The 24976-nt window shown below is 41.0% G+C and overlaps 2 protein-coding genes across 3 annotated transcripts in view; both read right to left on the bottom strand.

The window, feature by feature from the left end:
• Positions 1 to 5439: 5439 nt before the first annotated feature.
• Positions 5440 to 9695, bottom strand: slc22a13b (solute carrier family 22 member 13b). Its single transcript, XM_026179641.2, has 10 exons — positions 8679 to 9695; positions 8357 to 8460; positions 7767 to 7921; positions 7082 to 7253; positions 6869 to 6989; positions 6693 to 6787; positions 6391 to 6605; positions 6136 to 6244; positions 5852 to 6046; positions 5440 to 5773 (listed from the first exon to the last, which is right to left on the bottom strand). Exons 1-10 carry the CDS (start codon positions 9051 to 9053, stop codon positions 5698 to 5700), a joined length of 1617 nt encoding a protein of 538 aa, XP_026035426.1. The 5' UTR covers positions 9054 to 9695; the 3' UTR covers positions 5440 to 5697.
• A 586-nt stretch (positions 9696 to 10281) lies between these two features.
• oxsr1b (oxidative stress responsive kinase 1b) overlaps positions 10282 to 24976 on the bottom strand; it is a 43969-nt gene continuing 29274 nt past the window's right edge. The window contains exons 5-19 of one of the 2 annotated variants that reach the window (XM_080306020.1): positions 24920 to 24975; positions 24583 to 24692; positions 24084 to 24185; positions 23859 to 23992; positions 23510 to 23558; positions 22123 to 22188; positions 21922 to 22044; positions 21650 to 21727; positions 19136 to 19171; positions 15390 to 15566; positions 15169 to 15224; positions 15027 to 15079; positions 14577 to 14645; positions 13610 to 13674; positions 10282 to 13057 (exon numbers count right to left, since the gene is read on the bottom strand). In XM_080306020.1, coding sequence (XP_080162146.1) covers positions 12983 to 13057; positions 13610 to 13674; positions 14577 to 14645; positions 15027 to 15079; positions 15169 to 15224; positions 15390 to 15566; positions 19136 to 19171; positions 21650 to 21727; positions 21922 to 22044; positions 22123 to 22188; positions 23510 to 23558; positions 23859 to 23992; positions 24084 to 24185; positions 24583 to 24692; positions 24920 to 24975 — 1249 coding nt within the window. In that variant the 3' untranslated portion in view covers positions 10282 to 12982. The remainder of the gene's footprint in view (positions 13058 to 13609; positions 13675 to 14576; positions 14646 to 15026; positions 15080 to 15168; positions 15225 to 15389; positions 15567 to 19135; positions 19172 to 21649; positions 21728 to 21921; positions 22045 to 22122; positions 22189 to 23509; positions 23559 to 23858; positions 23993 to 24083; positions 24186 to 24582; positions 24693 to 24919; position 24976) is intronic. The other variant, XM_026179642.2, reaches the window with a different exon arrangement.

The raw sequence follows: 24976 nt of genomic DNA, 5'->3' as shown, positions 1-24976 counted from the left end.
TGCCTCTTTCAATGCATTACAGGGAGTGCTGACCTCCGCCACTCAAAGGTGCTGCCTGAATTGTTCAGGAATGCCGGCCTGCCTGAGGGCAGTAGCAGCTTGCTCTATCATGATAAGGGACTGCGAGAAGCTCACACTCTCACATGACACTATTCTACACACCAATCACCAGGTCACGACCATTGTAGCAAACATAACTAAACAACATATGCAAATCTCACTATAAAAGCGAGCAGCACACCTGATTCGCCAGCACATTTATTGATCCTATGCTGTGTTCTTCTGACCGACAGGATGGCTCAGACAGGCTTGACGATCATGACTGCATGACACGTATACAGGAATCCACAGCACCATGTCCAGATTTAGAGCAAACACCTATCCCAGACTCAGCCACGGTTTATGTGGACGGGTCCTGTTCAAGGCCGAGTGACAACTCATTTCTTTGTGGCTATTCAGTGGTAACATTGCCTGACATCATACTAGAGGCTCACTCATTACCATTTCACTCAGCACAAAAAGCAGAGCTCATGGCTTTAATACGCGCCTGTGAGCTACATTTGGATAAGCATGTGACAATTTGCGCAGACAGCCGCTATGCATTTGGCGTTGTGCATGACTTTGGCACATTGTGGAGACAGAGAGGATTTAGATCTGCTGATGGAAAATAAATTGCTAAATTCTGATTTTGTTCAAAGACTTTTTCAGGCTATACAGCTGCCATCGGCCGTTGCAGTTGTAAAAACGAAAGGACACAGTACAGCTGACACAGACGAAGCAACAGGTAATGCCTTAGCAGACGTGACAGCCAAGGCTGCAGCTGCATCACAGCTCCCACCGCCGCAGGAAGTATTATCTGTGCCCCTACAGCTGCCACTTGTTACACTCCCAGACTATTTAGAAACAAATTTTGATTTAAAATTTATACAAGAGCGAGCCTCTGCATAGAATAATGACTGTACCTTAGATGACAGAGATGGCTTATACAAAATCTTAAGGGTTTGATTGCCCTCCCATATTCCCTGATGCCAGTCCTTGCCCGACATTTTCACTGTGTGAGTCATGTCGGACAAAGAGGGGTAATAGGGGCAATAAAATCAAGATTTGTAATTGAGAAAACATCACATGCAGTAAAAAGCATATTAGCAACCTGTCTAACATGTGCACGAACTAATGTAGGAAAATCAAAAGCAAAACATCAGCATTTACCACAACCAGATTTTCCATTTCATACATTACAAATTGATTTTACACATATGCCAGCGCAAGGAAGTATCAAGTACTTACTGGTAATAGTGGATCAATTTAGTAAATGAGTAGAAGCTTATCCAACCTCAAAAGAAACTGCAGAAGTAGTCTGTCAAAAGTTGAGCAATGAAATAATACCCAGATTCGGAATACCTCACCAGATTAACAGTGATAGAGGATCTTCATTCACATTAGAAGTAATTCAAAAGTGTGCTAAAACTTTAATGACCTGGGTCAAATTACTTACTCAAGTCCTGTGTGAGATTAGAATGACTCAATCTGCAGTAACCAAATTATTTCCATTTGAAATAAGACTATTTCCAACACCATGGTCAGCTTCCAGAGGGGCACCGCTAGTAGAAGGTGATGTATATTGCATTGTCCACTGATGTTCACAACCTGGTAGAAAAACTGAATAATAACTATCAGAAAGTTTGTCTCTCTCAGCTTTTCCCCTCCACAGTTCCACCAGTGGAGACAAGGAGACGCATGTTGGAGAAGCCACTAAAACCAAGGACTCTCTGGGAGGCCGCGCGTGTTCCAGCCCCAGACTGTATTGGCAGTGACGAAGAACCAGCATCCTCACAGACGGACAACCTCAGTGGATTCATGCCAGCAGGGTTAAGACCAGCCCAATCGGACCATCTCAGGCATCGGATCAAGCAGACGACATCTCCGGCGAGCCAGCGCCTGGAACTAGAGCAAATAAACACACGGGTAGACGACATCTCAGGCGGGCCAGCGCCCGGATCCAATGTACACACACACACAATCACTGATTAACACACAACGCCTGAAAGAGCCAAGACTCAGAGAGCTCTTTGATGCTTCACCTGAACAACAACAAGGTACTCAAACATCCAGCAGGAACAGAAAGCCAAAAGTACCACATGATGTCTAACCTGATAAAGCCAGACTCATTTCATCCTGATAATGGAGAAAATGAAATGCCCATTGTCATCATACGACGCTTATTCTCTGTCTCTCGAACCTGGGACCAGGCCAGAAGACGACTGAAGAACTGTTTTTCTTATATATTTAGGTTATTTATCATATCTATCGCATTAACCTTAGGATTTCTCTTTGCTATTTTGTATTGTAAACTGCAACCATGTTCACATTTCTGCAGGTTATATTTTGCTGACTATACCTCATGCTCCATTTTGCAAGACACCTACTTAACGCACTCCTCACGCTCCCTAAAATCAGTAAATAGCAACATAGACGCCACTAATAAACCATCTTATGCACCCCATAGAGCAGGAGCTAACGCCTGGTATGAAAATGCCAGAACAGCCGCTCGTGATTTAGGAAACAGTAACTGTTATGTCTGTTCAAAGGCTAATCCAGAACAGGTAATAGTAGGATACCCCATATCCGGTTTCCCCCTCACTGAGGGACTAGAGAAAATCGGCGGAGATAATGCTCTCCTTAAAGACACTTTACAGTTGACTCTGAGCCCTCTCGACTGCCTACTTAGACACACACACACACCAACTAACCCTGAGACTCCATTAGGCGAATTATTGAAGTTATCTAATGACACCGCAGGGACCTGCGCCCCAATGAAACGCCCTAAGAATAGGTTAAAGCCCTCACTGCCCTTAGGACAGATCCCTCTCCATTTTAATACTAGTATGATATGTCTGCGCAGACTAAAGTTAACTGGCCCAGACACCCACATAGATTATACAAAGGATAACTATACATTCTTCTCTGACTCCCCAGGTGCACGCTGTAATGAGACATGGCTAGCTGTCTCTGTGGCTGAAGTTGTATCATATCTGGAGGAACACACACACAGTTCAAGTTCGAGCAGAGAATCGATCATTGTTCCCCCAGACGGTGTATTAAATGACACTGACTGGGGGGAGTTAGTTAAATCACACATGGTCACGCGCCTAACTAGAGCAATCCCACATGCTTATTGGATGTGCAATAATACCCTTAGATTAGCTTTACCTGTTAATTGGACCGGTACCTGTGGTTTAGTAACCGTTGATGTATGCTGTACTTTCATTCCCAATAATACCGCCCCTAACGGTTCATTCACACAAGCTATGAATAAACTTGAAGCATTGCAGATAGAACTAATTGCCAATGCAGGTCACGGTCAGTGGCTACATAAGTGGCTACAGGACACGTTTGGAAGATGGAAGAAACTAATTGTAGCCTTTGTAACCGTTGCAGCATGTTTTCGATGATTATTGTCTGTTGTGTGATACCATGTATACGCTCTCGGAATTTTTGATATTAAGCTCACTCGAAGGACTAGTTACATTTATGATTTGTTTCACATTTATGATTTATCTTTATATTATGTTATTACATTCTGTCTTTATACTATGTTATCATTACATGATAAAAGGGGAGAACTGTTATGATATTTTGATACCACGGTAAGCATTTACAGGATATTGTTTTATACAGGAAAACTGTTACTCAATAAGGCCAATCTACTAGTTGTTTTTCTCTTTCTCTGTGACCCAAGAATTAATGTGTAAGACTCACAAGCTGGTACCTCAAGGTCAAAAACACCACAGAGATGAGACCACTTCCTTACTCCCATCCTCCCTTTTTCTTTATCTCCTGGAAAAGGCTCGTTAAAGGCTAGGTGGTTTGTTTCGGAATTCACTAATGAAAGAACTCTGTATTTTGTGTCTAGGAGTGTATTTTGCTGGGATGATCATAAATTATAGCTGAACTGATAAACTACACAAGGGATACTTTGCTCAGAAGGCAGGAAGACGTTTCCTTATTTAGTCTGTACCGGTTTGAACTGGGAAAGCTGACACACGAACCTTTTTTTCTCTATATAAACTGCTGTGTATCAAATAAACCTTTGAGTTGATTTGGGAAGGCAACCTGAAGCAGTCTGTGTTTCCTTGTTCTCCCAAGCTGCTCCCGGCGCTGTAACTAACCCAGCTGAACGGCATACCTGAGTGTTACTTTAAATAATTAGGAATCTTAGAAGGAAAGGACAGAACTCTGCTTATCGCTCACGCCACGGAGGAAACCCGGGACGGCAATTTCCTTCATCATCCTAGTGCAAAGACAAAAACAACAAGCATGCTACTAACTTTAGCCGAGTCATTTAGACAGCTGTTAGCACATGATTCTCCTTATGCTGCTGAGAATATAGCCCAGAAGAAGCGGATAGTATAGCTTTTATTTTGGAAAGAGACATTTCTCTGTAATAAACTCTCTTTTCCAAAGATGAGTGATTCCTCAATCAGATACAGGGCTCGCAAAATCGCTAGCCCGACGTCCTGGGGCTAGCGATTTTTTTCAGTCGGGCTACCAAAATCTATCTCTTCCCTGCCCGTCGGGCTATTGTAGGAAGGAAAAATATATGTCAATGCTTTTGCATTCTTTCAGAAATGTAGCTGGGTAATTATGTCATTGGCATCGGTGAGCCACTGTCAATATGTGACAATTCATACACGTTTGAATTTGCGCTTGTTTTTTTGCAATCGTGCGAACTGTGTATAGAGAGCGACAGCACTGATCTGTGAGTGATGATAATTTGTGCACCAATTCCTCTGACATCGTCTTATTAATCGTTAGCTTACTATGCAAACATGACAAGTGAAATCTCCCGCAGCTTAAACATGTGAGAGGTTGGTCGCGCAGAGAATCGCTGAGCTTATGTGAGTGTGTGTGTGTGTGTGTGTGTAAAAGCAGCAGGATATATATTTTAGTTCTGCTGAGCCAAATAAGACAGGTCAGGGTGAAGAAGTGACAGCCAAAGAAAAGCTTACCACAAAATGGAGAAGTTATGACAAATCAGACTATAAGGCAAAAAGAAAGTGCAGCTTTATGGTTTCATGGACAAAATAATTTCTGTGGCTGCAATATGACGAGCTAAATAACCAGGGCTGCACATAAGTGGTCCGCAGGTGCGCATTCGCTGTCAAAATAAAAAACACGCACAAGGGTTAGGGTTAAATTAAAAAAACTGTACTTTTGAGTTAAAATATATATTTATAATTTTAATAAATGACAAATTAAAAAGGCATGAACATTTTTTTTGTATCGAAAAAATATCGAACCATGACACCAAAGTATCGAACCGAACCGAACCGTGAATTTTGTGTATCGTTGCACCCCTAATACATACATATATATATATATATACACACACACACACATGGGGGGGGGGGGGGGGGGGGGGGGGCATAGTCTTCAGGGGGTTGGTGTTTGGGAGTTTTATTTGGGGGTAGTTTATAACAATTACAGTTTATACTTCTTTTACTATACATATACATCTAATTTATCAAATATTATATAACTTTTGGAAGAACAAGATTCATTAACAGTTTGTAACTACCAAAAACATTCAGCTGAAGTTGCTCATTTTAGCGAACCGTATACAAAATCTTTTTATCAGTGCACTGGTTTAGAAAATGAGTGTAAAAAGGTGTGAACCATATAAATTCACCATATAAATCACAGTTTTGTGCTCTTTTCCATTTTGTCCACTTTAGTCGAAGACCCATCCTCAGCAGCCCCATCCTCAAGTTTGCTGAAATAAAAAAAAATACAATATTTATGAAAAACCCTTTAGATTTTTTGGTTTTTGAAGTGGAGTTTGGTAACTTACGTAAGTTCGGCATGGTCCTGAAGTTCAACGTTACGGGTTTCGGGCAGTAGTAAACAGAGACCCCCAGCAGCAAGGGGGATGATTCCATAGATCAGCATGGGAATGGTGTAGTGGTAGGTGCTCAGAAGCCTGATTAGAGGAGCAAGGATGCCTGCCACACGAGCCAACATGGAGTTCAGACCCACACCGTTCTGCCTGCAAGTACAGACGATGAACCAATCATCAAACTCACTGGATCAAAATAAATAAATAAAATTGAGCATTTCATTATTATAATGCCTTACCTTATATTGGTGGGATATAATTCTGCCGTATAAACATAGACTATGGAAAAACTGGCAGTGGCAGAAAATTTTCCCAATACAGCTATGACTGTTATTACTATGGGAAGATCTGATGGACAAACAAAAAACAAGTTACACATATACTGTGGAGTACATTTCCTGCTAGACATAGCATTTAACAGATTTAGCTTTTATAGGACTATTTTTTTAGGAAAATTAATCTTCAAGATTATAAATGAAAAAGCATATAAGTACCTTTTGGTATGACAAGGATCCCAAGACAAGCTAAACCTCCAAAAAGTAACACTACTGACTGACCAATCCTTCTCCCAATGAGCTGGAGGACAGGCAGACTGCCCAGACGTGCGGGAAATTCTACCAAACCAAAGATGAACTGTGTCAGGTAAATATCCAGACCAAAACTGCCAACGTTCAGGCTCAGTCCATAGTACATCAGACTAGTTCCAAACCTGTTAAGCATGAGAGATATTTTTAGTCAACCCAAAAAGGAGAGGAAATAAATGTGGCAGCTTTTAGAGGGTAAAAATTATATCCACCAGACGTAGCTCATGATGAGAGCACGTTTTCTCAGATATGATATCCTGAAGATGTCCAACATGTTTCCTCTTTTGATTGTAGTCTCATCCTCCAGCTAAACAATTACATTTTTACGTGAGTGTGCTTCAGTATTATATTTTCTTTGATTTTGGTTGAAGCCAAAGAGTTTGATCACCTTCTCCAACAGGTCTTTGGAGACATTTCGCTTGTTCACCTTGGCTGCCCTCTGGATCTCCTTTATAGCATCTTTCTTGCGGCCCTGGGTAATGAGCCAGCGAGCTGATTCAGGGAGAATCCTGGTTAAAAGGATCACAAACTGTCATTTTATTTATAAAGTTATTCTACGATGTTGGTAATAATATTTAATGTGACAGGAGTGCCAACTGACCAGTAGAAAATACCCAGAACGAGGATAAGTGGGCAGAAGAGCACCAGCTGCAGGATCCTCCAATTGCGGATAAAATAGGCAGCACCAGACATCAGCATCAGTCCAAGAGGAAAAGTGGAGTGGCAGATAATGGTGCACAACGCAAACCTGGAAGAATCACTCCATTCTCCTCCTTCAGCCCAACAGAAAATGTGGAAAAGGATGATTTCTGGTTTACAGTCTTCTTTAGCATGCGTGTGTCCCCTGACAAGATCATGCCAAACTCATTTGTACTTCTGTACACAACATACACCTGGATTATTAGATAGAATTAAATTAACAAGCTGAAATCTATTAGATTCACTGCTGGCATGTTTGTGTGTGTGTGTGTGTGTGTGTGTGTGTGTGTGTGTGTGTGTGTGTGTGTGTGTGTGTGTGTGTGTGTACTATGATTTGCAGCAGAAACAGTGAATATCACCATTTAAAAAGTGCATTTTGTATTTGCTTGCGTTATCTTTGTCTAATATTAACATTTGTTTGATGATCTGAAACATTTAACTTTGTGCAAAAAATATACAAAAAAACAAGAAATTATTGGGGTTTTTTTGCATGTACAGTGCTGTGTAGATACTCTTCAGTGGTACCAGGGAGGATGCAGGGGTACACTGTGGCATTAAATTCAGCTGTGACTAAACATCGTACCTACCTATTACAAATGCATTAGCAACAATGCCGGAGACCGAGATTCCGCCTAAAAATCGGAGAACTATAAAAACGTAGATGTTGGGTGAGAAAGCAACTCCCACACCAAAAACCATCAGCAAGAGGAGTGAAAGCAGGACAACAAAGCGGCGACCAAACCTACAGAGACAAGAAAGAGCTGTTTCACTGATCCTGGACTTTAATATGCAAGCATGATGTGTATGGTCTTTCCTCAGAATTTAGAAAATAAACCAACATCATGTTTATTATGTCCAGTGGGTGACCTGATTTAATATGCTGCACTTGGCAGTCAACCCTAACGGTGTAGATATAGTCTGAATCACTGCGTGTAAAAAGAATCTGGACTAAATCTGTTGACAAGAATGAAAAACAAATCATACTCATTGGGATGAGCCGTTTCTGTGCATCCTCATTAACGTCCCAATCAAAGCAATAAGTTACAACTACACAGTTTGACTACTATTAAAGCTACTGCAAGTTTATTTTTTACATGGGTTAAAAGATCAACACTAAAACTATTCAGTGTTGATTTGCATTTAATCAGTGTCATTACATAAGGATAATGATCCATACCTGTCAGCCATGGAGCCCAGGACCAGTGCTCCAACCAGAAGACCGGCCATGTAGATGGACTGTGATGCTTCAATGAAGTTGCTCCTGTCACACACCAGGTCAAACTAGTAGCAGAGAAGAAGTCGGTTTTATTGTCATGCAAAACACCAACTTCCTTTTGTAAAGGACCAACCCGAGAGGAGACATTTATATAAAAAAAAAAAAGATGTTGAAATGCTTTGCTGTGATTTACTCTTCTGATGGTCATCAGCTCATACAGAGCAAGCCAACAGAATCCCTGGAACAACTAGGTACATTCCTGCGAACACTAAGGACGTTTTACCTCTGTCACAATGCTGGAGGCACCACCAGATGCCTCAAAATCTGTTCCATTAACACATTCTGTTGTGGTGTTGATCCCATATTTTTCAATCATTTCCAAATCCCAATCCACCGGCGTGAACATCAAACAGCTCTCAAATCCTCCATCCTCCTTCACTGGGATGGTCAGATTTTTTTGCCTCTCTTCTGTCAGGTTGGGCCCACGCTCCACGATCCAGTCGGTGTTGCAGTTGTGTGGGAAGCTCATGCCGACAAACACCTGGCCAATAACGTCAAAAGCTAGAAATATGCTTGGGATGCATAATGCAACCACCAAACGTTTCTGAAATAAACCAAATGAATTAATCTCCTTCAAAATCTCCCCAAAGTTGCTCATATTTACATCTAAGTCCTCAGAGCTTCATGTGAAAATGAGAAAAGATTTGGTTCAGCCACAAGTAATCAACGTGACCTGGTTAATGTTTAAACTGATAATCACTGTGCTTTTACGACCTCCCAACTCGCTAACAGACTGCTGATGTACTGTACACTGCCAAATGTGATCCATTAGTATCAGGTTTTGATTATGTTTCAACACTAAAACAGGCCATTGGTTAGACTGATTAATCCACTTCTTAACTTCATTAAATCTCCCATCTCTTCTGATGTAGTAATCTTTTTTAAAATGTCGCTTTCCCTTTAAGAGATATATGACGGCTGCATACATCTGATAAAGGTATATAACAACACTCCATTAGTTTTTCTTTTTTTAGTTAGTACGTTTGATAGTAGTAATGCCATCTTATTTGTCACCTAATGGCAGCATTAGCCTCTTAAAACTCATTAAACTTCTGTAATATTAGACAGAAAAACTGAACAAGTTCTATTATAAAAGTCATGATCTAAATATATAGCTCAGGACAGTTAACAGTTCACATTTAACATCCATTTATTTTCTTCTGATTATCCAATAAATGGTCACAGGGGGGCAAGATCTGTCTCTGGGCTAATAATGATGCACATATGATGAAATTCTGTGAGCAAAAAGCACGTTTATTCTCAGTTTCTTGCTTTTTTCCTCAAAAGAAAGCAATGCAGAATTTGATAACTTCTGTTGCCTTTCATCCTACACAACAATGTGCCATCCCAAACTGGCAAAGTGGCGATTTAGAGACAAAGTCCACCTGGATGTTTGCCCAGTCAGACCCTTGTTTCAACAGTGTTTCCCTTACATAGGTCAAAGATAGCATTTGTATTTTCGTAGTTACAGACACAGACAGGAGGGTCAACTCATTATGCTAAATGTAAAAAGTTTTCAAAGCCTTACAGAATCCGTCTCCCCCTGCTTTCCTGCTTTAAACATGTCTGCTGATGCAGCCCTTTAATGCTGAGAGAGGAGAAAGTGAACACAATAAAACTGATAGTAAGGACAATAAATCTGGAGGAACTGATACCAAAGGAGCAAGCTCAGTCTGAAACAGAAACAGGTGCAACGTGAGGAAAATGACAATGCACAGATCTAGAATCAGTTCTGATGCCTTTGTTTATTGTGTGCAATTTGCCCACATCTTCTGCAAAAATCACAGCGAATGGTGCATTTAAAAGAAGCGACAGACCTCTAAAAGGAGGCTGATATGCTCATTCTTTATTGATTAAAAATAATCAAGAGAAACATGCTTTGAACTCCAAAACAATTAAAATCAGAGGAAATGAAATGGAAAGAAACTAAACTGAAAACAGGTGCAAACTTCAAATATATTACAGCCTTGATTAGTTATTGCCTGGACAAAAGTGTATTATGGGTTGTTTTAGTTTTTTTTTTTTAACCGGTCATCTGTTCATTTGCTACAGTTTATTCTTAGACTGCGTGTAAGTGGGACTGTTGGAGAAAGGATGAGAAAGCCATTAGATCTTCAACTCTGCCGAAAGCAGAGCTCAATCTATGTAACACACACACGTCTCTCAGGGCTCATACAGACCAATCCTCTCTGCAGTCTGCAGACTATAACGGGAGAATGGCACCAAATACTGCAGTTTGAAAACGTATGCACAACATTGCGTGGCTGACTTCGTCGCTTCCCTTCCGAGGGGGGAAACCTGGGTCGACACGCCTGTACATCTTTATTTAAGGTAGCTTCACAAGTAACAGGAAGTACATTTCAAAGACAGCGAAAGTCAAACTCAAAACCAGAGAGAAACTTCACACGCACACACAGAAAAAAAAATTACACTTGGTCATTTTCAATTTAAGGCTAGCGTAAAATTGTATTTTGACTATAAACGTGTTCAAATATTTCCTTGTAACATTTCATCTGCAAGCAAAGAAAAACGAATGCATTCAGATTGGTTCACTATGGCATCTGGTTACGAAGTTGTCACATCATCAAATGAAACACTAAAACCTCGCTGGCGTTTCAGATCCACACATAAGAGCAGAGCAGAGCGGTAAATGAACCTTCTGCAGCCGTCGGTGCCAAATAACTGTGATATGCACATTCATCATCGAGCCACGTCATCGGTGGACATAAATGCACAAAATTATCCAGAGCGCGGTCGAACAGTTCTGATCATTCAACACGTTTACAATCACGGCTCAGAGCTTCAAAAGTGACGGAAATCTTCATTAAAGACACTTTCAGAAACGATGGCAAAGCAGCTGTATTACTTCAGATGCGTCGTAAAAGGACTAGCTACTGTAAACAGCTCCCACACTTGGTGCTTACTAAGAGACACTTTTTCTGTTGCCCAGCGAAAGATCTTTTTTTTTTTTTTTTTTTGGAAGGGGGAAATGTTGCATGGGGACAGCGCCATAGGAAAATATATATTTTCAAAAGGCGAGAAAGTTAAAAGCTGAAAACTGTTGATGCGCAAATGATCACACGTGACAGATTAAGCAATAATACGTCCTGCAAAGAAACGAGCAAATTCAAAGCCTGATGTGCAGTGTCATCGTCGTCATCCTTCACGCAGCCAAACAACCCCAATTCGTGTCTTAAGAGAAAGAAGGCCAAGAGTGAAACACCCAGTATAAAAAAAACAAACCAATCAGAGCCAAATGTCATTATTTACATACTAAAGGTTAAATCAAGTACTCAGAATCCATTCACATAAACAAATACACACTTTAGTCTTTTTCTCTTTCTTTGTGAGAATTTGTTAAAACCAATTCCAAACAGACAAACAAACACCAAGAGGGACACATCTGCTCAGACAGCACATGTGGTTTCAGCTGCTGCAAAACTTTTTACTTTACACGTATTTCAATCAATCACAACACGAAGGCCGGTTTGGAGTTTTGGAAAGCACTGATGCTTTTTTTTTTTTTTTTTTAAAGAAGGGCATTAATTTTTAATTTATTGGGTCATTTATTGTCATTAAATCCCATAACATAACCCAAGACGTGATCATACTAATAACAATAATAATAATAATAATAGTAATCTGCACATCCAAAGTTTTACGCATACTTTGCTTCTGGTATTTAATTTAAATCAATGCAAACATGCTACACAGAGAGCTAATGTCTATCAGTTAAGTGCTGAATAGTCCCCACAGACTTGTATCATTTACTTTGTTGAAAAAAAAGCTGCTGCTCAGATGTTTCAGGAAGTAACTGGTCTTTCATGGGATTTGTTGATGATAGGAAAATATAAAGAATATGAAAAACCTTTAAATGCAAAGACTCCGAGACACTAAGATGCGTCCATCTCTTTCTGTAGGAAGTAATTTGTTTTGCAACGTCAAAACAAGAGTATGTGAAACTTTTTATTTCTATTTGGCGTGTGAAGCTGCAGCAAAAAGTTTGGCATCTGCACCTGAAAGCACACTTGTGCATTTCAGACAACGTAATGCTCCATACGGTAACCGGGGATGTCCCCACCCCCCAAAAAAATGTGCATTCAGTAGTTCTGATGAATATATAAGGCATTGTTACACTTGTCAGGGTTCAAGGGTGTTAGTTCAGATTGTGCAAATGCGTCACATTAGAGATAGGAAAGGGGGGAGACCGGGATTGGAAATGAAAACATTTCTTGTGGATAATTGCATCCTTCTACATGTACATTGTAAACTTTTTCGAGTGATTCTCATACTGTACGTTCTGATACTTCAGCTGACCACCTAAAATTCAACAGGTGGCATTTTATAATCCTATACGTGACAAAAAAAGAAAAGAAAAAAAAAAGAAAAAGAAAATAATGGTACTGTTCTCTTTGGCAGTAGTGGTTTCTTTACAGCCATGGAAAGAAAAAAAAATGCATTCAAACTATTTTTTTTTTTTTTTTAATTTCACATTTTTTAGGCAAGTCACGGTCCCAGGTAGAACATCTAACTAATGCTGAGCTGGGCAAAGCCCATCAACTTGATGTCGTCTGGTATTTCAGATCCCTCAATTCCAGAAGCCTAAAAAAGATAAATACATGGATTTAAAATGATGAGCAGAAACATCTTTAAGCAGAAAAGCAATAACGTTGTTTTCCTTTAAAGAGTTTTTTGTTTTAATAAATTAAAGCCGACCGATACAGGATTTTTAAGACCGATACCAAAATATGCAGACATAGCAGACCTTTTTTTTTTTGTTTCCCGCACGAGAAACTTGAACAGATTTCCAAACATTTGTTATATTATATCAAGTGAGGCAGCTTCTAATGTTTGATCTCTGACATTTTTTCAAGAGGTCTAAATGGGAGACTAGGACTGCTGTGGATGGCCGAACCAATTCATTTGATCTCTTTATAAGCCGGTTAGTGTGGCAATCCACAACAGTCCCAGTCTCTTATTAAGTGCCCAAACCTATGCTAGGAGATTTGTTCTCCTCACAGGTTCTAACCCACAAGCGAGTGTGTAATCCACTACACCACAGAGCTGAAAATTATTTCCGAAACACAACTTCTATAGTTTATTTAGATTCAATTCTATAAGATCTCTAACCAGTATGGAAAATGTTACACTCACCAGTTTGAAAGTGACATTTTTATGGGTTTGAGGTTCATCGACTATTTTCTGCAAATTTGCAGCAACTAAAAAAGAGAAGAAATCTTTAAGTTGAATGAAAAGAAATACATCCTAACATCACTGTCTATACTCGGAAACCAAGAATAGGCCTTTGTGAGATTTAACATTATGCTGTTACCTGCTCAATTTCTTTGATCTAATTTGCAACTTTTGGAGTTTAAAACTGAGTTAAATGCCAAAAATGGCAATTCCTGGAACAGCCACTTGAGGCACACTCCACCTTGCCGTGTTAAAATACCCAATTATCAAAAACAGTTTTGATTTCTAAAGCTATGTTTATATTTTGTCTCTTTCTTTTTTTTTTTTTAAATAACTCGTCTGTTCAAACTGCTGTAACACTGAAAATCTGACCCACAGATGGGTGCCAACATTACTAGCCAAGTATTGCTGTCAACTAGACTTCATTTGAATTAGTTATGTTGCTTTTTGGAGTGTTTTAATACAAATATCTTAAATATCTTACACTTCTGTATCAATTACCACAAGTATGCTGTAATCTCAAACCCTTCTGTAACCCTGCGCTGTAACCCGCATCTCTCTAGGAATACAAGAGGCTCTACATCAGTTGTTCACATAAGTATGAATTAGCGTAGTGGAAGCAGAAGCTAAACATATTCTTCAGTGTCTAACCTTCTAACTAGACTAACTAATCATACAACTAACTACATTTCAACATGAGAGAATATTCCTTATTTGTTTTTAGGTTTTCTTGAATCCCTGGCCTGTGTGGCTGCACAGCAAGGCTTTTATTATGCCTGCTTAATGCAGTAAATGTGCAGTAATGCAGACCTGCTTGAGTTAAAAATATCCCCCTTTAAAAGGCTCGTTTTCAGCCTTGAGCAAAAACATGCTGAGTGAGAAAAGGCGATTTTGTTAACGTGGCAGGGGAATGTTTGAAATCACTGACCTATTACTAAGTCCCTCCCGTCCACCAGGCCTGCCGACACCAGCTCCTGAGACACACCATCTGCTGTGTCTGAAAAGTCAGAGCATGAGACGACGACTGTGACAGGTGGACCAACACAACAGAGTTTAATAAAAGCAAATATTAAACAGAACACGACCGCGGCTTAATAATTTTCAAAACACTCACGCTCTTCCTGCTTAAACAAACAAACAAACCAAAAAAAGCACCTTCTGTTCTCAGCACTTTACATTCTAAATGAGCTCGTTTGTGCTTTGTTGCACCCATGTGCTTTACTAGCTGCAATGACAAAAAGCCAATTTACCAAATACAGCTCATGCAATTTGTTAAACTGTCGGTTTTCCTACTGATTATGCACAAATGTGACACCCCGAACAGTCAACTCTTTGCCTCAGGACATTTTGTATACTGCTTTGTGACAGCCACACTTACCTCTCCCTGGCATGAACTCAAAGCGGATGTCATTTAGCTCCTTCTTTGAATTTCTGAAGGGATGATGGAAAGAAAGAATGCAAATGAGAGGCGCAAAGTTTACCGAAAGGTAAAAATACAATGAGAAATGAGTCAAACATACCTTAACCTTAATACCAAACTAATGGGAGCCTGAACATCCCCTGAGGCAGCTGAAATCTGTGGAAACAGAAGGAAAAATCTTACTAAAATTGCACTTTCACACTATATTTTGATACCTTCAAGAAAGATGAGCAAACTACCTCTTTACAAAAAAAATGATAGGTAAACATGTAGCATTTAAATAAAAGCTTATGATGGGAAGTATTAGTTAGGGAGACTAGCCTGAGGGGGAACAGCAGCAGCAGGTACTCCTGGTGGGGGAGATGCAGCCTGGGCAGTAGATTGAGCGGTGGCTGGTGTGGGCTGCAGCGGAACTTGACCTGCAGCCTGAGGTAGTTCAGCCAGACCTGCGGCCATAGGCTGGAGATGACTACTTAAAGGCTCAGGAGTCTGGAAAACCTAAAGGGAAAATTGGTTGATTGACTTTTTTGGTCTGTATATTAAGATAGTCGCTGACTTTGGTGATGTTTGACTATTATTAAAGGAAGATTATGAGGTTTTATTTTTAGTTTAAAGTCAAAATGTTAACACCCACTAGACATACTCAAACTGGCTACAAAGATTTGTCACTCTCAGGATGATTTCATGCCAAAACTTTTGATGATCTCAAACCTTTGTGTCATATACAGGTCAATACTGGAATTTGAAACTTATCCGATTAAAATTCGGCCACTACCCCGCTTTTCGGCGGCCCTCTCGTGCACCCCTGGATCACTCTCTGGAAGCCCCTTATTAACCAGCTACACATACCCACATCCACTGTGTCACGACGGCGACCCTATGAATTTCATTTTCAAGAAAACTTACATGAAGCCAAATCTGGCGAGTCTATAGTGTAGTGAGTAATGGTTGTCCTGATGTGGCCAAAACCAGCCATCCATTTCCTTCCACTTATCCATATTCAGGATCACGGGACCTATCCCAGCTGTCTTAGGGCAAAGTTTAAATCACTTGTGCAAAATGTTCGTCCCTCAGACGCCTCAGAAGATAATGAGAAAAATCCACTGACAGTATGACCTAGTGTGATAACGCCCTTGAGCTTGGAATCTGCAGAGTATCCCACCGAAAACTGCTGGTTGATCTGATTTGTAGGTGAAAGCCCAACTCTCACCTCCAGGGATAAGCTTTGACGGGAAACTGAGTCAGATTAATGTGCTGGATGTTGAAGCTTGTGGTCTGTGCAACTGAACAGGACTCTGCAAGCAATCCAAATAAAGCAGGACTCCCAAGATGACTACAGTGAAGGCAATGGTTTCCAAATTGAAGTCTTTGCAACCCACCTCACACATACCCAGAAAACTCATTTTCTTCACCTCGTCTGTTGTAATCTGTCAAATACCTTGTGAATGCTTTGTGCTAATGTTACGTCCCTCTGCAGCCTCTAATCTGCTCAGTGTGTTCAGCTGGTGCTAATTGGCCACACCTAATCAGGTGTGGATAAAAGCATACCTGAGGCAAGCTTCCCAGGGAGCTCACTAGTCTTTGCCTTGGTGGCACCAGCCATTTTAGACAACCTGATAGTCCATTTTAAGATAAAGCCTCTTTTCACCTACACGCTGGTATTCGTCTCCTTTTTTATGTTGCGGCTTTTGAGCCGGGTCGTAACATAAGTGGGGGCTCGTCCGGGATTGTTGAAAAGGGAGTTTTGAGTTGGAATTGGTTTTTGATTATCTGGGTTTTTTTTTTTTTTCACCTTTAGAGATTCAACTTCCCAGTTTAGTTAGGTGAGTGTCCAGCTGAGCTTCGTTTTAAGTTCTTCTTTCGGGCACTCTTTTGTTATTTTGCCTTTTTTATTTTTGGAGTAATCCTGGGCGGGGATTAGTTCCCTGTTGGGGGTAGGCAATTCAGGGCTCCGGTCGCTGAAGTTCTGCCTTTAAAGTTGCCTCGAGCCCAGCACGCTCCAGAAGATAGGTAGGTAAAGGTTGTTGTGCTTAGGAACTGGGTAAGTTGTATTTGTTAATATGTGTGTGTGGCAAGAGGTAAGTTGGTCAGTTAAAGTAAGTTGTGTAGTTTTCTGTTAATTGTTCAGTAGTCGCTGAGTGAGTTGGCAGATGGGTGTCGTAGTGTCTTAATTAGGGTGTGTTTGCTAAGCCTTCTCCGGCCCCCAAAATGGCTGATGAAGCCATCAGTGCACAGGTGTCTAGAAGCTCGTTTGTAAGCAATAACATCCACCTGGTTCCCGTTTTCTGTGAATCCAGTGTTGAGAGCTTCTTCAGTGTGTTTGAAAGCATAGCAACTGCATTACAGTGGCCTGAAGACGTGTGGGGGTTGATGTTGCTGTGTAAATTCACAGGTAAGGCTCAGGAAGCTTGCTCTGGTCTGTCTAGGCTGGACAGCCTAGTTTATGAAAAGATCAAAAGTGCCTTCCTCCAAGCCTATGAACTTGTGCCTGAGGCCTATAGGCAGAACTTTCGAGGTTTGGAGTTGGCACAGGGTCAGTCCTACCTTGACTTTTCTCGGGAGAAGGCAAAGCTTTTTGGTAGGTGGTGCTCTGCAAGCCAGGTTAACAGTTTGGGGTCGTTACGTGAGCTCATGCTTGTGGAGGATTTTAAAAACTCTGTTCCTGAGTGTATTGCTCTTTATTTAAGTGAACAGAGGGTTTCCACTTTACAGCAGGCTGCCATACTGGCCGATGAGTTTACCCCAACTCATAAAACAAATGCTGTAGAATGTGACATCCCTTCTCACTACAATACATCTTGGAGAGCTAGGAGGGAGCCAGCTAACGAGGCTGGAAAAAGTGGTGGTTTCAAGTTCCAAAGCAAAACTGTGTTTCTTCTGCCACAAGCCTGGCCATGTGGTTGCTGGTTGTGTGAAACTTAAGCGGAAAGCGTATCGAAAGGGAAGAAGGCCTGATTTGAAAACAGTCACTCATGGTTCTCAAACTAACAAGGTTGTCAGGCCCAGCAAAGGACCACACTTGGGGCATAGTTGTGTAAGGGGCTCCTGTGGTCAGTGTAAGGGGTCAATTAACCCTGAGCTGCCGCTGGTTGACCATTTCTCCGGTCCTCAAAATGATTTGCGGGGAGAAAGTTCATGTTTAAAACCACCACTCAGACCTGCACCCCTTGCTAACAATCATGTCTGTGTTTCAGTAAAGCCTGCTAGCTGCCTGCTGGGTTCTCCACATGTGATGGTTTGAAGCCCTGGCTATCACATGGGACACTGTTTTGAGGGTCTGGGGCCACTCTCTAGCAATGTTGTGAACCCACTGAGATGGGATTGGCAGCTGCCGCAGGAAATGCCTAACCGTTGCTATGGGGTTTGGTAGGTGGAAAGCCTGCAATTTGTTGATGCGACGGTTACGGACTTGATTAGTTGTTTTGGTTATCGTAATTTGACAAACCATGGGTTTGTATTTATGGGAGGGGGTGTTACGGCCCTAGCAGGGCCTCTCTCCTCCTGAAGGTGCCTGTGTGGGCGTGTCACACTACCTCTTCTGCCTGAGGTGCCACCTTTCCCTTTTACACAGCTGACTCACATCAGTAATTAAGGAGATTTAAGCCCAGGGAAAGGTGAGCTCTGGGCCAGAGTGCCATTAGTGTGGTTACAGCTGGTGAGCTCTGTTTTTTGTGGTTTTCAGCTAGTGAGCTGCGTGTCTGTGTTTGCAGCTTGTGAGCTGCACTCTTTTTGACTTTCTTTGTGCTTTATTGACGAACATTTGAGTTTCGTTTGTTTTCTTAAATGGTGATAGCGGCTTGTCAGTCTCTTTTAGTTGAGCTATTTTAATAAAACTCTTTAATTTAACCCTTTTGCCTCCTTGACTCCTTTTTCTGACCCGGTCACTTTTGTTACTTCCCCCTCCCTGCCTAGACCCCTCAGGGGAATGTAACAGCTAACATGATACAGTGAATATCCTTAAAAAGCTTGTCTTTCTCTTCTTTCTGAAACCGTTAGAATTGTGTCTCCGGCACAAATGGTAACAGAGTTACGGTCATTTAAAGAGTCTGTAAAATGGTTAAACTCACCTCCGAATTCTGTGATCCCTCCTTCACTCTTGGTGACTGTTAAAAATAGACAAAAGAAAGCAACAGTCAGGATGACAACTTCATCAAGATGGAGTTAAATTAATTAAAAAGAATAAAAGCACACATGGATGCAAATAATCACACTGGAAGCAAAAGTAAACTCATTAAAAAGGCTCACTCGTTTACTTTCCTCCTTTGTGTCCGCACAGTTAATGATAACTTTCTTAAGATATCATTAGACTGGGAAAAGCAATAACCAGTGCTAACAATACTTGCTAATTGTGGCTGATGCTAAAAGGGCTGATTTATCTGGTTTCAGTAAGCAGAACTTCTAACAGCAACAGTGACTACACTGAAGGAGAGGGTGGGTTCAAATTTTAGTCAGGCAAGGTTTTGGGAATGAGTTGGACTTTTAATCCCATCTCAGACATACTGAAAACAGCCTTTTCTGTTTTCTAGGTAAGCTGACAGAAACCCATCAACCTCCCTCCTATCACACAGAATTTTTAACTCCTTGCACTCAGTATCCTTCCTCAGTTTGACGCTTGTCGTCTTTCGTCTGCCTCCATCTCACCCTATCCCTAGCATCTTCCTCCGTCACACCAAGCTTCTGCATGTCCTCTTTCACTACATCCTGTAATCTTATGTCGTCTTCCTCTTTTCAAAAACCAATGCAATGTCCAGCATATCCACTATCCCTCCTCTGCACACATCAAACCATCTCAGCCTTGCCTCTCCAACTTCTCAACTTCTCATCTCAACCTGAGCCATCCCTCTGATGTACTAATTTCTAATTCTGCCCATCCCGGTTGCTCCCAGCTCTGCCCCCTGTCTTTTTGTCAGTGCTACTGCCTCCAAATCACATATCATAGCAGGTCTCACTACCATCTTGTAAACCTTCCCTTTCACTCTTGCTGTCTGTCTGTCTGTCACAAATCACCCGTGACACTCGTCTCTTGTTGATCCCAGGTATTCTCTCTCTGTTCCTTGCAGCTTCACTGACTCCTTCTCATTCACACGTCTCACTTCTATTGACTCCTCAAGTCTGACACTGAAGAGTGGATTTGATTTTCCCCGTCACTCCTTATTAAACCTAGAAACTGCCGTTTTGCCTGAACCAGACAAACAAAAAACTTTCAGTCCACTCAGTGGAGCAGAGTGATTTAAAGTCTGGATTCGGGCAAGTTTGTCCACACTTTGCTATCTCGGTTTGTATTACAGCTACACCCAGCAATAAATTAATTTGTACCTGTGTTATCCACAGAAATCCTCTCAGCTTAATTTCCCAGAAAGATTACATCATCACTATAAACCTCATGAAATTAAACTGAAACATGACTGAGGTATAAACGAGTGGTAACATATTTCACAGTTATATTTTTTAGTGCTTGCAAAGCAGAGAAGCGGAATAAGTTAATTAAAAAAAACGTTTTTAAAAGTCAAACTGCATACCTGTGAATAATAAAGGGGAAAACCTCATATTTAATCCAACTCCAAAAAATATGTGGCGATAAACAAAAGCCTTGCAGACCAAATGAAGACAAACAGACTTCACTGGGAGGACATGATAAGGACTGGACTGATGCCAGAAATCACATTTGCTCTGTGTTCGGACTCACACAAAGCCACTCTGCACAGCACAAACAATCTTTAATTACATCGCTGTGGAGAGGAGTTTTTCAGGTTGGTATTAAAAATATGCAGAGTTTAAATAACTGACCCCCAATTCATGGAGTCTGTAGATATAATGAGCTTTAGAGCTTTAGAGCCAGTGAAAGTTCAGTTTGCCATCAAGCAGCCAATTACAAAGCAGCGAGAAAGGAGTAGACACTGTTTTATTCCCTTGATGGTTATTAGTGCACTTAATGATCGTTTTCACGGCTAATAAGTTACCTGCCTTGTTTTAATTAAATGTGATTTGGTCAGTAGAAATTACAAAAGAAAGTTACTTTAAAAAGACAGATTAAAAATACAGATGGCTTCCAGGAACAGTAACTCTCACGCCTTTGATTTAAATAATGCTCTCCAAAAGCAAAGCGCTACTGATATTCTGAATCCAATTAAAATCTAACACTTCTGTGAGAGCTACAGTTGGTTTCCTCCCCTGTGAAATATATATCTTTTTTCCCTGTTTAAAGACAGACCTGCAATCCTGACTAATAGATTCTGATGAGAATGACTTGTGGGTCAAATTCTACAAACATATGATCTACAGCACGTCCAGATTTCAGCTCAGAAACAAAGCAGTAAAGTTTTCCTGCAGTCTGCTAATTACTGGTGTAAAGTTACAGAAAGCTAAAAACAAACCAAGCATTATCTCAAGGATAACAGCTTATTTATGTGCAGATTTGTTTTTCTATTCAAACGAGACCTGCTAATCGGTTTCATCACAGCTCTAAAGATAAACTTTATAATCCAGCTTTTTTTCCCCTCATCAGGCTTAACCCAGCTAACATGTGAGAGTCCTTCCTTGTTAGGGGAATGCCATCTGTATTAGGGTGGCAAGTGAACAACCCTGGGTGCAGGCAGCTCGAGAGGGTAGGAGAAGCGCACTTGTCGCCTGGGGGCACTAACAGGCTTCACCTGCTGCTCCTTGGCCATCAGACAGAACACACACACACACACACACATATATATAGGTGAGACACATGGACAAACATGCTACTGCACAGAATGACAATTTAAACAGAGCACAGTGATCAAAGGACACAACACAACACGTGGACTACAGCTAAAGTGTTAATATGTGCATGTGAGGGGAAAAAAAAGGAGGAAGTTCCATTTACCCGTATGGCTGCAGCAGCTGCTTTGCCTTCTTCGCTCTCTTCATCGAGCTCGTCGTCGCTCCATTCCCATTCGCCGTCCTCTGTTTTATGCAGCCGACCGCTGGAGCCTGGCACTCGACGTACCTGATGCATTCACATGTAACACATCTGAGCTGATCTTCATAGCAGTAGAGAAGCGGGTTTAAAGCTTTGCTGCCTTACCCTTTTTGACCTCTCCGTTATTGTCGGCGCCCTCTGAAGCAACTTCTCGTGTAAATACTCGTGTGTCTGCCAGGAGAGAAAGAAACCATCATCAACATTTGTATTTATTCAAACATGTTTGACGAGGACAAACGGAAGCTTATCATTGGTCGGTCTGACTTCTGGTCAAATTTAGGACTGAATTCAAAATCTTTCACACCCGTCTTAAAAACATGCAACACTTGGATCCAATGACCTTGTATACACTCACTGGTCAATTCATTAGGTACTCCAGAGGTATCACTAAGACAACTGTGCATTCAAAGCTGGGAAGTATCCACCGTCTTTCTGACATGGTTACAGACTGCACATGAAAGGGCAGTTACTTTACTTTAAACATGACAGCTTGACCTAGATTTGAATCATATATGCACACTTTATTAAGTACACCTCTTAAACTGCTTCTTGTCTTATTGAATCTACGCTGCAAAGAACTGAGTAAGTTTTGGTGGCAAAAGGAGATTCAACCGCCTACTAGTGCGGTGTAACATGGCACACGAGTCCACTGAGGTCATCAAAATAAGGGCCTCTAATTTTACATTGATGAGTTCAAGACTTCTACTGGGCAACGTTTTGCTGCCAAGTTATCAAAGTCTCACTCTGAGAGTCAAGTCAGTCTTTTTAAATCTCATACTAAGCCTCAATCAATAAGATGCCTTACTGATGACTGAAGTTACAGCACGTTTGTTAAGTATCCTTGTTTGCAAGATAACAACAAATAATATTTAACAAGATGAACAGAAAAGAAATTCATAAATGGCTGTTTAAAAGTAGTTCCTGCATGCTCAACAGCACACCAGCTATAAAAGACTGACAAAGTCTGCCCTCTTCTGTCCACTCACGGTACTGTAGTAATTACAGCGAACAGGGATCACAGCTAGAAAACCAACCAGGTTGTATTTGGGCTGTGTGACTTGCTGAGCCAGCATTCTGGTTGTTCCAGCTGCTTGGGTACTGAGCAGCCATACACTGGCGTTAGACCGCTTATCCCTGCCTTTGTTAGAAACATAACAATAATAAGAGTAAGGCTGCAATGATCTCAGCTTGGGTCAGACACACTGACAAGTTGAAAAAGTACACAAAGTGCACAAACTGTTATTGGTTTATTTTCATCTTGTGACTCATCAATTACACCCCCTGCTTCTATCAACTGAAAACGTTGCGAGCAACAAACAATCCATCCAGTCATGAACAGCACAGTCTGAGCTGAGGCCATTCACACACAAACACTAGAGCGGACACAGACCTTTACTCATCAACCGCCTCGAGAGCTGCCTGAAGCAGAGATGCTGCTGACTCACTGTGCAAAAGATTCGGTCTAAGTTGTGGAGGCAGCTCAAACACCTACCTTTGCCTTCTGAAAGAATTTATGCTTCAACAACTCTGATGATGTTGGCCTGAAAAAGAACAGCGACACTGAATTAGTTCTGTTAACCTGACTGATTCGGCTTTGCGGCTGCCAATAATAAATTTGTAAATGTTGTACAACTAGGTTTTTTATCTAGTGAAACAATGTCGCTGGAACAACAAGTCTGCTCAGTATGACTCCAGTAACAGGTTGCTTTGTTTCACATGTAAATCCGCTCTACTCAGTGTAAACTGACAGACTGTAAATCAATTTTGTAATTACCGCAGATGAGCAAAAATTGCATTTGATTAAAAAAGAAATGTATACAAGTAAATTATAATAAAAGCACCTTTTCTCAGGGTCTTTCTGTAGACACAGTGAGATCATCTTCCTGAAGGATTTGCCGTATTTCTTTACCATCTCCTTATCTGTGATGCCGGTCTCCAGACTTGGAGGGTCATTCTGCAGTGTCAGCATTAAGACCTAAAAGACACGAGAAAGACTTTGACTCACGTCTATTCATCGTTACGGTAAAATAGTAATAATCTAGCTTGTTAGGCATATTAAACTGTACCTTCATCGGTGGGTATTTGTGATAAGGTGCAGCTCCTGAAGCGAGCTCAATGGCCGTGATCCCAAAACTCCAAATATCTGCTTTGAAATCATAACCCCTCACCTGTTCAAGAAAGACACAGTGATTTACAACTTTGTACCGCATCACCTCATTCAAGTCAAAAGATACATCAGACTCCTCACTAGCTCCAGCTAGTTCTGCACTGCAGTAGAAAAAAAAATAAAAAAATAAAAAAAATAAAATAAAATGCAAGATAAGACTGTTTAATAATAATAATAATAATAATAATAATAATAATAATAATAATAATAATAATAATAATAATAATAATAATAATAATCTGCTAGTTTAATTCCTCCTGCCTTACTGGTGATGGTGCAGCAGAATGGCAGATTTCTAAAACGGTCTAAAATTAGGTCAAAACAAAAATATCTGCTTTGTAATTGGCCGTTTGTGCCTCCAAGAAACTCGGCTACTTCCTTCCTAGACGAGGACTGACCTGCTCCATGACCTCTGGGGCCATCCAGCATGGCGTTCCCACGAAAGTCTTGCGCACTTTATTTCGAGTGATGTCACCTCCCGTGGCTAGAAAGGCACTGACGCCAAAGTCTGAATGAAAAGAAAGTGAGACAAACAGACAAATAGCCCAAAGCAGCGAGTCAATAATGTTATTGTCGAGAGAGCGTGTTTCCCTCCACAGACTGCAGCTCATGTGCATAAATACACCGAGAAACATTCAGATGTCGAACGGGGGAGCAATAAATGAGGCTGCGGCACATTAACTCCAATCACTAATGACAGCAGAGGAAAGGCGCTGTTGCCTTCTGGGTAAATACCTGCAATCTGCACTGAACCATCATCCCCGAGGAGAATGTTTCCAGCCTTAAGATCTC

Source organism: Astatotilapia calliptera, chromosome 9 (genome assembly GCF_964374335.1).
Source record: "Astatotilapia calliptera chromosome 9, fAstCal68.1, whole genome shotgun sequence".
Classification (NCBI taxonomy): domain Eukaryota; kingdom Metazoa; phylum Chordata; class Actinopteri; order Cichliformes; family Cichlidae; genus Astatotilapia; species Astatotilapia calliptera.
This window is presented reverse-complemented; position numbering and strand designations above follow the sequence as displayed.